This window comes from Macrobrachium rosenbergii, chromosome 5, assembly GCF_040412425.1.
Source record: "Macrobrachium rosenbergii isolate ZJJX-2024 chromosome 5, ASM4041242v1, whole genome shotgun sequence".
Lineage (NCBI taxonomy): Eukaryota > Metazoa > Arthropoda > Malacostraca > Decapoda > Palaemonidae > Macrobrachium > Macrobrachium rosenbergii.
The window spans coordinates 6,219,427-6,233,469 of record NC_089745.1 but is presented as its reverse complement, the minus strand read 5'-3'; the positions used below and the strand labels follow the sequence as shown (position 1 = coordinate 6,233,469).

Genomic DNA, 14,043 nt, shown 5'->3' with positions numbered 1-14,043 from the left:
GAAATGCATTTCCAGCATAAAAAATTGTTTGAAGGAATTGAGTAATATGATAAAGTAATAATTGTATTGTAGAAACCAATTTTCAAATCACTATTTTCTTTAATGAACTAAATATTGTTTCCTTTAGTGGTACCCTCCAAAAAGTCTAGGAGTGTCAACCTCCAGCGAATGAGGAGTCGAGAGGCCAGAGCTGAGATGCGGCAGAAGAAGTACAGATACCTTTATCAAGTTCGTACTGCTCATGGAGACATCATCAGCCAGGTGAATATGCCAGTGTCCGATCTCAGATATACCACTGTTAGCGAGGCTTAGCAGTGTCTGTCTGGCGGATACGTGGTGGTGGGACTAACTGGTGATTGTGCCATCTAGTGCAAGTGTTCAGGTATGCATTGTTGTCCTCTCGTGTAAAACGTCTGTTTACTGCCTTCTGCCTCCTTCTCCAGTCTATGTGAACTTCCTTGATGCGGTACAGATCAACTTCCTTCTGTATTTGTGTGAGTTAAAATGCTCAGTTGGCTCTGAATAGAATCTGAATTCTGTTCTAAATTGCTGCTGCTCTCTCATGGCTCCTCTGCTGTCAATGTGATGCTTTTATTCTTTATATTGCTCTGCAAGTGTTGTGCATTGTTGAGTGACTGGTGCAAGAACATCTCATAATACACACTTAGCTCTTGATTCATAACCTCTTTTAGGGAGATTCTGTACTGTGATTGATTTTAGGAACTGATAAATGATATGCATTATGGTGTAATTCTGGTAAGATGCTCTCTACTGAAATTTATTTTCTTATCTCTTTGCTTATGATATTGATCTCTGAGGATCTGCCTTTTTTGAATTTTATAATTGATGCATGTTTACAATTCCATTGAATCCAAGCAATTATTATTACAGTATTTTGATGGATGTATTGCATTTGTTACTATATTTGCACATGAAATGCTTGTTGCATACAGTTACCAAGTTTCTAAGTGGAAAATAATAAAGATAAATATAATGTTGTTGATATCAGGGCATATTCAATAGGTGATTTCATACGTGATACACCAAGCCATTTTTTAAATGATATTTCATCCATTCAGGTTAAATCATGGTTCTAGTTCTATTTTTAGGTCAACATATATTTGATCATTAATTTGAGCTGATGTCTCATGCCACACTGAAATTATGTTACTGTATTCTTTGTTTTTACCATACAATATAATATAACTTCTTTAGTGTACATAGACAAAAGATTAGTGGTATGCTCCACAAGGTTGTGAAAATAATTAGTCTTTTGATGTTTTGAAATGTATTGTACTTTGAAAAGCACAAAGAAATACATAACACCTTTTCAAAAATGACCATGCAAGCTTAATGACAAAGGTTAAAATTTTTATGCTGTCCCATTCATAGAGTTATTTTACTTTTCAAGCAATACAAAAACCACGTAAATATTTGAAAATGCAATAGTATATGTTCATTATAATGATGAATTACATAGAATTTTCAACTTTCACAAGTTCCAGTTGAGATCCACATAAAACTGACTGAATTCTTATTGCTATATACTACATGGGGTTATTGTGAGGAGGCAAAAGACCATTTAATCCGAAGTCAGAAAAATGCTTTGTAGTACTTTTAATATGCAAACCATTATTCTCTACTTTTAACAAACACCTTCAGCATTTGGTTTCAGCCAAAAGGTTCTTTTTAAAGGACTGTTTCATGATCCCAACAAACCAGCTTTGGCTCCCTCTTAAGATTTTGCCTGCAGATCTGCTGATATACCTGCTGTTTCTGCTATAGCTGCTTCAAGAGCTCCTGCTTCTGTCCCTTTGAAGATGTCTGCCTTCTCTGTGGATGTGTTAAGGTGTTGAGGTGACCACCGTTTAGGGGCAGTCAAGGAAGCACACTTGTGCTGTTTCCTCTTCCTCATCACCTTCCTCTTCCTTGTTATCGTCCTTTCAAGGCTGTAGGAAGCATATGTGAAAGCCTGGAATGCATCCCTTCACAAGAACGCTAGCAAGTCTTCTTGCAGCATTCATCTGTATGTTTGGCATAGCAGTGATCTTAGTACCTATTTGAGGGGCTGGAAGAGACAGGTGCATTGGTTCACAGCTTTGGTCAGGACTGATCTCTGTTGTATGGATCTGCCCATGCACGATCTGCAATGCACAACTCTATTCCTGGTCACTTGTGATGCCTCTCTCCAGATTTCTTGGGAGAGCAAGACTGACCTTGACTCTGACTTGGCTTGTGTTTCTTCAGAATTGCATAAGGAAGAGTCTGCACTCCCCAGAACCCCTAATTGTGTCAGCTGTCCATGGTTGCCCCAGTCGGTCCCAGGGAATTCTCAAGAGTAGTTTGTATGCTATTACAAGTATAGAAATAGCCTTCTGTGTGTTGCATCAGCTCCGCCTGCTCAGCGGGTCAGATTGTGCATGGCATCCTCTCCTTCTGTGAAGGCCCCTTCTGTTGGATCTGACAGTCCCTTACCAGTAGAGCCCATGCAAGTGGAGCTGGAGTGGCATTTTAGCCAGATCTTTAGGCTCATTTGTGTGATTTCTTCTGTTATGTTCAACCTTAGGACATGTGCAGGCTGCTCAACATGATGTGTAACTTTCCTAGCTCCACTTGGTCAAAATAGTATCGAGATTAAGGTTTGCAGGAGCAATTGGTTGACTGAATGAAAAGTGACTGGTACTCTTTCCCTCTTTCTGTCTTCTCAGCAGCCACAAGCTGTATTCTTGCCAACCAGGCCAGTTGCAGGTGACTTACTCAGCAGAACTTCCAATCTTGCTGACAATCATTAGTTGGCAATGTGACTCCTTCCATCCCTCCTTTATTTGGGGTAGGGGTTGGGTTTGTTGGAGTATAATTATCTGGAATTCTGCAATGTTATGCTACCTAATGAACTGGTCCTCACTTCTCACAAAAGAACCAAACTCTTCATTTTCAATAGTGTGATGCCACATCCCACTCTCTGGCACACGGCTCTGTCATCTTGGGTATCAACCATGCTGGGATGGACAGGGAGTTACAGGAATCATCCTTCCATTGCTCACTATGTGACTAGAAAATTAACTTCCTGCAGGAGGGAGATCAACACCAATCATGATCTCAAGATAATTCTTACCACCTGAGGGATAAGTCTCCAATAAAAGGAGAGGGTTAATATTCTCATAGGAACAAATGGCAAATTTTTAAAGATAAAATTTGTATATAGCATAGATATACAATCCTGAAGGTATCATAATCCCATTTCTAACAACCATTCAGTTTCCCTGCTGTCAGACAAAAACTGACTGCACAGATGCATGGGTGATTACTTTGTATATTGCATAGATATACAATCCTGAAGGCATCATAATCCCACTCCTAACAACCCTTTAGTTTCCCTGCTGTCAGACAAAAACTGACTGCAAAGATGCATAGGTGATTACCAAGTTCCAACACCTGATCAGCTGCATCTGAAGATATCCATTTCAAGACAAGGGTTTTTATATCTAGGAAAAATGCATATTAACAAAATTTTGCTCTTTTCTTAAGAAATCTTTGCCAGGCAAGATACTGTTAATTACTTGAAATGAAAATTCTTAAAACAAACCATTGCAACCACATCTCCTTATTCAATGAAGAAGTTAGATTGAAATCTATACCAAGAAAGGTTTAAATTCCACATCTCTATCTGGTACCCTCAGTATTTTAACTGTCTCAACATAGACAATGACTTGGGTACTCTGTGTGCAATATGAGCCATTCAAGTGAAAAAAAAAACAGAAGTGTTTGGAGATGTAGTCAAGCTCATACAATTCCACAATGAATAGAGAGATAAATAGAATATAGAATTTAGGCCAAAGGCCAAGCACTGGGACCTATGAGGTAATTCAGCGCTGAAACAGAAATTGATAGTAAAAAGAACAGAAAGTTGTAACAGGAGGAAAACCTCACAGTTACACTATGAATCAATTGTTAGGAGAGCGTGGAAAGTAAGATGGAATAAAGAGAATACGAACAGAGGTATGCGGTAAAAGGAATGAAAGGGGTTGCAGCTAGGAGCCATAGGAACTCAGCAAAGAACCTTAAGTAATGTCTACAGTGCACGGCATGAGGTGCATTGATGGCACTACCCTCTGTGGGAAATTCCACGGTGAAGAAAACAAAAAACCTATTCATAGAGGTGTTCTTGGTAGGCTGACCGTCAAAAGTGGGATTTTGAAGCAGAACTTGGGAATTTTATGCTATTCCACATCAGAGTAGCCTTAGGGAGTAGTTATCGTAATACCAGAAGTGGCAGTGTAAATACTGTGCAGTATAAGGGTATCATTAAATTCAGCTGTAAATTTATTTGAAGGAAAAGTGTTCAGATTTGAATTTTATAAAATTACAGTAAATAGTGGGTTACTACAAGGAAATGTTATTTTATCTTTGGTGTCTGCCATTCTCATAGATGTTATGATAAAAAAATTGGTTGATGGTGTAAGAAAAGGTTTTGATTGAAGTATTGATAGAAGAGTTGCAGACATAGATTATGCAGATGATGTTGTTTTATTAAAAAAAAAGAACTCCACAAAGATTTGCAAAGCTTGCTTCACAGAATACATCATATATCTAGAGATGGGACTTCAAATAAATGTAATATAAACAGAAGCAATGAGAGTAGAGTATTCACAAAAGGATAAAGTAACAGGTGCAGAATGGATTAATGAGGTGGAATATTTTTATAAGTATATATTTACCAACAGTGATATCCAGTAGTTTCTGTCAAATTAGAATTTAGTGAAGGACTAACAAAGGTGAATCACACACTGGGCACACTGAATAAGATTTTGAAATCAAATACTGTATATTTAAATTGCTACCAAAGTAAGATTATAGATAAAACTAATATATTCTGGCTTGTTATACAGTCATGATATGAAATGAAACTACATCTAAAATACTTTTTCTACATGACAATAAATCTTTAAGAACAACAGTAGAAGTCAGGATAGTTAGAAATGATGCCACAAGAGAAATTCATATGTGGATTCAGTAGTAATGAAAGGGACTTGCAACAAGAGTTGGAGACCCAGAACTACTTGGAGGAGAACTATGAGAAGTGGGGTTGGATATGAGTGAACATCTGTAGAGGATAAAGTCCAGGTGAGACATGAATGGGAGAATTTCACAAGGGTCCTTTGTGTCACATGGTGTTGGAGGCAATGTTCAGTCACAGTAATTACTGTTAAAGGTTGAACTTTCATCATACATGGGTGTACGGTATAGTATGATACAGTATCTAAATCAAATTTAAAAACAGTGACTTGAAGCACAGGTATTCCATTCAGACCACTAACATCTAGTGACTTAACTAGACGTTAGTGGTCTAAATGGAATACTACCTGTGCTTCGAGTCTCTGTTTTTAACTTTGATTTTGATGTATGTCTGTACACCCAAGTATGATGGAAGTTCACCCTATAATAGTAATTACGGTGACTTAAGTCACTTTCTGACCCAGGTAGATACCCAACTTAGGCAGTGGGTCATTAGAAAATAAAAACAAGAAAATTTTGGAGAAGTGTTATGTCTCACAGAAACTATTTCCTTGTATCTAGGCCCCATATTCCTTTCCTATGTTTGGGTACGAGCTTCTCCTTGGACTGTAGTTCCATATTTAGGGTGGATGATGAGAAACACAGGGATGCAAACTGTTCCAAGGACTGAATATATCTTCATTAATTGTGGAGGTGTGACCAACACTATAAACTCAAAGTGCAGGACTATCTAAGGCAGTGGTTTTAAAAAGAAAATATGTTTTCAAATGTTGTTATAGTCACAATTACATATGTGAAATATATTCTGTGTACTGTACAATGCTTAAATCATCATCATCAGTAGCTTTTACATCAAATTATCCTTAAAAGGATTTGACCTGAAGTGAGTTCTTGCCTCTATGTCACATGTATTTTCTGTGCGAATTTCCATTTGGTATAGGTCTTCATCTATCCCCCTTTCTTTAGGCTCTTCTGGCCTTTCTTACTGGTCTCCAAGCCTCTTCCATATCTACTACTATTCTGAAAAACTGCTCCTCACCCCCATGTTTCTGCTGCATATTGCAAATGTCTTTTACACACATACATCATCAATTTCTTTTTTTATTAGTGGGATACTCCTATTTACCAGTAGTGCAGGAATCTCTTTCCACTTCCTTACTATGTTGGGTCATTTGTCAACCGTAGACAAACCCTCCCAGTATCCATTATAGAAAGTTACAGCTTTCATGTTTTGTGCAATATAAAATACATAAAACAATGGTAGTTCATGAAGTTAGATAATTTGTCATCCAGTGTTGGATAATACAGTAGTTATGATGTAATGGAAGTTTTGCTTTCCTGTAACCATTAAAATAACAATGATACATATTTTTTCATATATTTACTTAGGAAAGCAAGGTACAATATTGATAAAACCAGTACTGTTTGAAGTGGATGGGATTTAGGATCTTTTTTTTTTCTAGATTTTAATTTATTTTTTATTAAATATCTTGAATTTGTCGTTCATTTGTCAAATAAGAGTTGAAAGTAAAAAGTGTTGTACATTATAGTTGAATAAGGTTTTTGATTATTAACAATGGGACAAGTATTAGCAATTTAAGTTAGTTTGTGAACTTAATTCCATTGAGTGAGTAAAATTATTGTCAGGCTGCTGTGCATTTATATTTTTATCATTCAGAAATCAGGAAATTATTTAGTAAAAACTTTCTTACAATTCATATATGATCAAGTGTGCATTTCAGTTTTAAAACAAGTTTTTTGTATGTTCATAAAGAACTTTACAATACTGTACATCCATTTGAGAGAGCTTGTGGTGGAACATTTATTAACACACTATCTAGAGCTGAGTGAATGAGGTGTTTTTGGAAGTTTGCATGAGTACTAGTGAAGCTTTTGAAAGATTATATTATTTTAGAATTTCAAGGACTGTGCCTTTATTTTAAATTTTTGCAACAGAGCCAGATTCAAAATAGGCTTTTATCCAGCATTCTCTTTCCTATCTCTTGATGATTGTAGATGTTTTGGGTTCTACTGTGATTTGTCAAAGTTGTTTCATACCTTCTGACATTCTTTGTCTTCTGTACCTGTTTTATTCTGTGTATCATTGTGTACTGCAAGTTATTTCTATGGAGTCTGGAAGCTGAAACCAGGAAAATCAAATGTATAAATCAGGAGATTGATGATAAAAAAATAAGTAGGTAAATCAAGGTAAGACATCTTATCTTGTTCAAGCTTCAGATGATATATATTAGAGATGACTAGCTTCTCTCTCATTGTATTAAATGTACATTAGTTTATGCTCTCACTCTTGTTTTTGACGCAAGAGAAATAAAATGAGTACTGATTTCCATACACTCCAGAACCACAGCTACACAATTCAGTCATTGGCGACTGATAAAAGAAAAAAATTCCTACTGGAGAAGTATAGGCATGATATGGTCTCAAGAATGTTTATTGTTGCATGCCAGCAAACTGAATAATACTACTGACTTGCATTGATACACTGTATACCCTTTCTAGCAGTGTACTGATAAACTGTATGTCCTATGTAGCAGCGACTAATGTGCATAATCTCTTCCTAGGCTAAACTGCCCTGTTCCTCGTAAAATTTAATTGAGCATCACAAATGACTACTGTATTTCCTTTTAAATTTTAAGTTACTGACTTTGCATTAGAACTGCACTGATGAAACCTATTCTGACAAAGACTTTGAGCTCTTGGAATTGCTTTTCTGATCTGTACTCTGCATTTTATTTCTAACTAGTGTACCTTATATAAAAAATGAGGGCAAGTCCCCATCCTAGTGAGGGCAAGTCCCCACCCTAGGAACATTATTTATAGTCCCAAAAATCAGGCCAAAGTATCAGTCATTCTGCATACTTATACAGGAGTCAGTGGCAAGAGGGGCAGACCATGAGAAGTCTAAACCTGAAGTTTATTGACTATTACTGTATGCTTTTCTAAATTTTACTGATACGAAATATATTGTACGGTCTATTAACTGAATCCTTATAGTGCGCTTAAATAACACATTGTAAGCAGATTGAGCTTGCAATGGACAGTATCTAACATGCAATTAATGAACAGTATTGTATATTCATTTATCTGTGTTCTTAGTTTTCAGAAATTTGATCTAATTAGTACTCTGTACAGTATTTGATTCTGTTAAGTACTGTAAATATAAAAAATGTCTAAACTTTTAACAAATGTGAAACTGCAGTTAGAAATTCTCTTTATACTACATTAAAAAATAACCAAGAAACATTTTATTTCTCTTGTGTCAACTACAGTTGCCTAATTTGTAGTGATTTTCACTAACACCTTTAGCCAAGATTCTTTAGATAAACTGGTGTAGTTTCTAAATAACAGGCATACTATTTTTGTACAGTACAGTATTTCTCTGAATTATCTCGCCTATGCCTACTGTAGAAGGTGGTTAATTTTAGAGGAGCACCTAAACTATATCAAGTTGTTAGTTGCTGCATTCAAAAGTCATTAATTTAGAAGGTTCTTAAAATCATATTGGTTAATTTCATTAATGAATATTTTCTTCTGCTACTACAGATAAGTAACCTTTCACTTTGATGAGCAATATCTCAGTTGGATTTTGTTAATCTCAAAAAATTCTTATTTGTTTTCCCTTTAATTCCTCAGGAGTATATACAGAGCCTGCAGAGGAAGGCTTATCCAACTGGTGACAATGGAACTCTTCAGTCAGATTCAACTCACACCACAATGTTACCTCCTGAACAGTCGCAACTGGCACCTCTCACGGAAAGTGAGGATGAAACAGGGGGATCACAGCCTCCTCCAACACCACCTGAAGCACCAAGGCTTACCCGCGTTACTATGCATTAGCTTTGGAGCATAAAAATATTTTATCAAAAAGACACTTCCATTATGTAACTAAATATAATTTTTGTTACTGCTGTTGCCATGTACTGTGTATGTGAATGAAATACTATTGCCTTCTCTGTATAAAGTAAAAGATGCTTTCTATTTACAATAAAGTGCGCGTGTAAAAAATAACAAGTGAGGAGGCTATGTTGTACTGTAATTCAGATCTTCTTGTGATACTCAATAGGAAAGTGTGCGTTTGTGTGTTTGGGCGTATATCCATTAACCCAAGTAGTGTTGTCTTTTCTTGGCCCACTAAAGCAGAACGTCATTACATGTGGATGCCATGGATTCAGTAGTGTTAGGAAAAGATAATTTTGAGCTGCAGAACCTAAACCAGGTGTACAGCATATTTTCTGAAAACAGTTTTAGAAACATGAGTTACCGAAAGAAAATCTCTTGATATTTGTAATAGAAAAAAAATAGTGGTGGAACAGAAGATTGGCACTAGGATTAAACTACTTCCTTTCTGTAGTGTTGGCCTAAAGCCTTTTTATGTTTTTACTGCAAGAAACCTACCAGTGTACATATGCAGTATAAAGTGATCACGTTCTTCAAAGCCAGTTAAAAAGTACTGTATAACAAAGTTTCAAGCATTCCAAAGGTTAGTAAAAATGTACAGTACTTTACTTTTGGAACAGCTCAAAGATTTGCAAAACCAAAAAGATTCCATTTTTTCTTGCTTAGAAGAAAACTCCTGGCTCAAGCTATTGGTATAGCACTGCCTCTGGAAAGCTCAATCAACCATGAAAGAAGAGTGTACGCAGCACAAGTATGCCACATGTCTTTCTGTCATAGTTATAGAAATAGGATTGTTATTAATGCAGTTGTAAAGAATGTTTGATGAATCTCTGATGGCATTAGCTATGGCTTTAAATTCCTTTTTTGTTTTTGATAACGTATAACAGTAATACTGTTGTGAGTGTTCATTGTAATCATTTAAGGTATTTTAATGTTTTGTCAAATTCTTGTAAGTAGCAGTGTATATATTTTCCAGTTGAGCAACCCAGTGGTATTTCATACTGGATTTTTCATCACTTCTGATTTTTTTTCCTACTCTTATGTTTTTAGTACTGAAACTATTTATTTGTAGGCATGGCGTAATGAGGGAATTTATGAATTTAACCTTATCCTAAGTTATTCCATTTTTTCCAGGTAAGTATGTTACCTGATTTGCAAGAGAAGCATGGAGTAGTTATGAGCAGCTTAATAGTTTTACATGACATCATTAAGACATGTACGAGATCTAGCATCAGTTTTGATCATTCAGGGAACAGAAAGACAATACCTGGTACAAGGAACTTAAAATCACTAGAGTAATATAGTTTTGGAAAGCATTGTGTGTAATTTTCTTCAGACTCCTCTAGGTATACTTAGAGTAGATTACTGTACTTTACCTCCCAGTCTTTCTTATTTCTTTTAAAAAACCAGTTTGAGGACAACTAATAAGGGCTATAATTTTTCTATGATAACTCATTCATATTAATGTTTATTTTTATTTTATGTTTTTACATACAGTACATAATATTCAACTTATTCTGTTATGTGAGCTTTCTATTATAGTGAAGAATTCTCACTAATCTTCAGGCGCTGATATTATATGCCTTTATCATAGCTATGGATTCATCCAATTAATTCCATAATTTTCTTGCAAGTGTCTTTTTCAAAATTTCCTTGTGTTTAGCAAGTTTCACAGATAATTTACAGAACTAACCATAGTTCAGAAGAGGAATGGTCAGTATTATGCCAACAGTTTACAATTGCAGTGAATAAACAAACTTTGGTACATGTATTAATGAGAGAAAATCATTGTTGTGTATGTAAGGTTTAATTGATACAGATTTTACCACTGTCAGTGATTATTTTAAATGCTTATTCTTCCAAGAAATGCATTTTTTGCAGCCTGGTTTAGTTATGATGATGCTAGTGTGTGTGTTTTTCTTTTTTTTTAGAAACTTTCTTTTCGTCTTTGAAAACTTAAATCATAATCAAAGTTTTTCCATTGCAGAGGAGATAATCCTAAAGTGAGACTTGTATGTGGGTAAACAGAAAACTTGAACTGCAATCAATTTCATAAATTACATATGTCTCGAGCTCAAAAACAAAAAAAGGAGATTGATTTAAGTGTTATTTTTATATTACAAGGGATCTCTGTTACTGTTTAACTAACCCTTTGTGGTCCTTTATGGTTTCTGTAGTGGCCACTAGCCACTATCAGACTTAGTGAATACCATTTTTTCATTATCTAAGTCCCCAAATATGTAAGTATATTGTCAAAGTTGTTTCAGTTTCTTTCTTGCATTAGAAGGAATGACTAATTAGAGTCAAAATCATTATGAAATGTATTAAGTTTGTACAGAATGATAGTTGTGAAAATGTTGTCAGCATTTAGTCTTTACATACTGAATTTATATTATTTAAGCAGTTACATTAAAGCAGTACACATTTTGCTTGAGTACTGTAAGAAATGGAATGGGAAAAACATTATTTCATAGGTAATGATTAAGCTGTTCCTCTCAGAGATTCAACAATAAGAGTCTTGGGCTGGAATAAGGCAGAATTTTTCTGATTTAATGATGGACTGATCAGAGTCAAATCTTGAGCACCCAACCTTGACACACTATCTTTGGGAATGTAAAGCCTATTGAATGCCATATGGCCAAGTTAATAGTAGTGGCATACATATAGGCATTGTTGCAAAACCACTTTTAAAACCTTTTATAAATGTCGGATCCTTATAAACTGAGGAGTTCTACATTTTTACATTGCCATATTGTCATTATAAACAATCATTCCTGAAGGCTTTCAAAAATAAGTTCTTTATTTTAATGATGCATCCAGATCTCAGTGGTCTGGGTAACGATTTTGGTTGCATTTAGAATGTTAGCATTGTTTTAGAAGTACAAAAACCACTAATTGTTTTCAGAGAACTGGGTATTTTTCTCAAGCAAACAAGTTGGAGGACTTTTTTTTTTTTTTTTTACCGTCTTGGAATTTATTGTATTACCTACCCTGGAATGAGGCTTTGGTTATAGACATTTGTATTAGGTTGCTGTAGAAACCTTACATCAAAGCTTTTTAAAGAAGTTGAATGAATTGTAGAAAGTAAATAAAAAAAAAACTTTTTAAAAAAGTTGAATGAATTGTAGAAAGTAAATGAAATGGCCCTGTATGCAGCTTAAACACATTTTGTGTCCAAGTTTCATGGATTGTATACTTAAGTGTTTATAATTTTCTTATTGAAAACTAATTAGGCTGAAGACCGAACAGGTGATATTAAATGGACCTCAAAGGGTAAGACAAACTGTACAGTTTTTACGCTTATCTTCATTCTTTTAGAGGATTATGGGGTTGTCACTGCCATATATAATAATGAGACAAAGGGTGAATAGCCAGCTTTTAGTTTGAAGGGTACCAAACTTAATTTGATTTGGTGCATTTACTGATTTAACATTTTTGTATGCTGGCTTGTATGTAAGAAATAGACTTTTATTATTGGTGCTTCATTGTTGATTATCAAATAATGAATCATACGATGGATGTGCAGTGTTAGTAAACGCAATTGAAATGCAGTACAGTCAATTGTTTTCAATGCAATCCATCATCCATGGCTAGGTAGTTGTTGCCTTGATGATCATGAAAGTCAGAAAGAATGGATAGGTATTTTTGTTTATCTAATTTTGATATTTGAGCCCAAGTTAGCTGCTTGTCCTGTAATATGATTTGTTTTCATAAACATTAAGCTTTAAGCATACAGTATATAGTTAATTTTTCTTCATAAGTGTCTGGTTTTTCCTTTTACCAATGAAATAACGAAAGACGTAATCCCTCAAGTATTAGCCTTATCTATCTTGTTAAACATAAACGTCCCTGTACCTGCCAAGAAAATTTTTCTAAATCTGCAATGATCATCAAAAAACAGAAACCACAATTAATTGCATTGTTTTCAAGTATTCCTCTAAATTGTCTATTTTTTTCTTTGATACATTTCAGTTTGGAGATTTATGCTTGACCAGTAGATGTAATACTGTATTTAGTCCAGTATATCTACCTTGTATGCTTTTGTGATGTTTTGTAGGAATATGCTCTCACCTGAATTTTGTTAATGTAAATATGTATTTTGGGGGTGCAGCCAAAGCTTCACTGAGGATCCGACATCCTTTTTGATGCACATCTCTTACATCTTTCACCCATTCCATTGATTAGGAATACTGTACTATATGTCTCATTAGTCAGGAGGGACTCTGGCATCTCTCTTGGTCATGTAATCATAATGTATTAACCATAACTGTGGTTAGCTCAAGATTACCAGCTGCAAAGCACAAATCTGAGTTTGCAAACAGTAACTATGTCTTGTCTTCTATCTTGTCATCTGAAATTCCTTTTGGTCACTGTAAATATTAGCCATTACTCAAGACTGTTCTTGGAATGTCACTAGATATAAATGTAAAGTTTATATAACGGAACACAGTTTTGTATAACTTGAGAGTCAGTATGTGTAAGTCATGTAACCATTTCTTACAAGCTAATATGTGCAATTCTTCAGGAGCAGGTATTTGTACTGTACCACATCATGTGCTCTTTCAATAATAACAATGTTTTAATCAAAATTTTTATTTACCCAGATGTTTTACTAAATAGTTTAGTGTAAAACCTGTATCTGTCTGCTAGGTAACAAAAGACATGAATTAGGTATTGACTGCTGAATAACAAAAGGTGCGAAGCAGAAATTATAAGGTCTGTAATGTTTGACTGAGTCCTGCGAAGATGGCAAGAGTGGTCTACCTTTTGATCTGGGTATTTTTGGGAGTGGCTGAAATTATCCTCTGGTAATCAGAGAGCAGATCATTTTGAATTCGACATCAACATTGTTTTAGTGCCATTCTTTACATGGTTATGTATGCATTTTCCCTTTTGTGAGGAAAAACACTTTAGGAAAAGTATTTCTCTTTAGGTAGGTGTATTAGTGTCAACGACCCTTTTCTTGTGCCTTGCATATCACCTCTGCTCAAATATGTTAATGTAATCCTTTGTACTTCTCTGTTATCTATTACAAAAACATTAACTGTATGATCTGCTGGTATACTGTCAACTTCTGAATACCATGTAGTTTGTATTTCTGACATATCA

At 35.0% G+C, this 14,043-nt stretch overlaps 1 protein-coding gene across 5 annotated transcripts in view; it reads left to right on the top strand.

Moving 5' to 3' along the window:
* The window catches only part of LOC136838472 (transmembrane protein 198), a 525,581-nt gene extending 512,064 nt beyond the window's left edge, over positions 1 to 13,517 (top strand). For 3 of the 5 annotated variants that reach the window (XM_067103423.1, XM_067103424.1, XM_067103422.1), the window contains 2 exons: positions 128 to 261; positions 8,671 to 13,517. In XM_067103423.1, coding sequence (XP_066959524.1) covers positions 128 to 261; positions 8,671 to 8,874 — 338 coding nt within the window. In that variant the 3' untranslated portion in view covers positions 8,875 to 13,517. Of the gene's footprint in view, positions 1 to 127; positions 383 to 8,670 lie in introns of all 5 variants that reach the window. The other 2 variants (XR_010853002.1, XR_010853001.1) reach the window with 1 other exon arrangement.
* Positions 13,518 to 14,043: the final 526 nt, after the last annotated feature.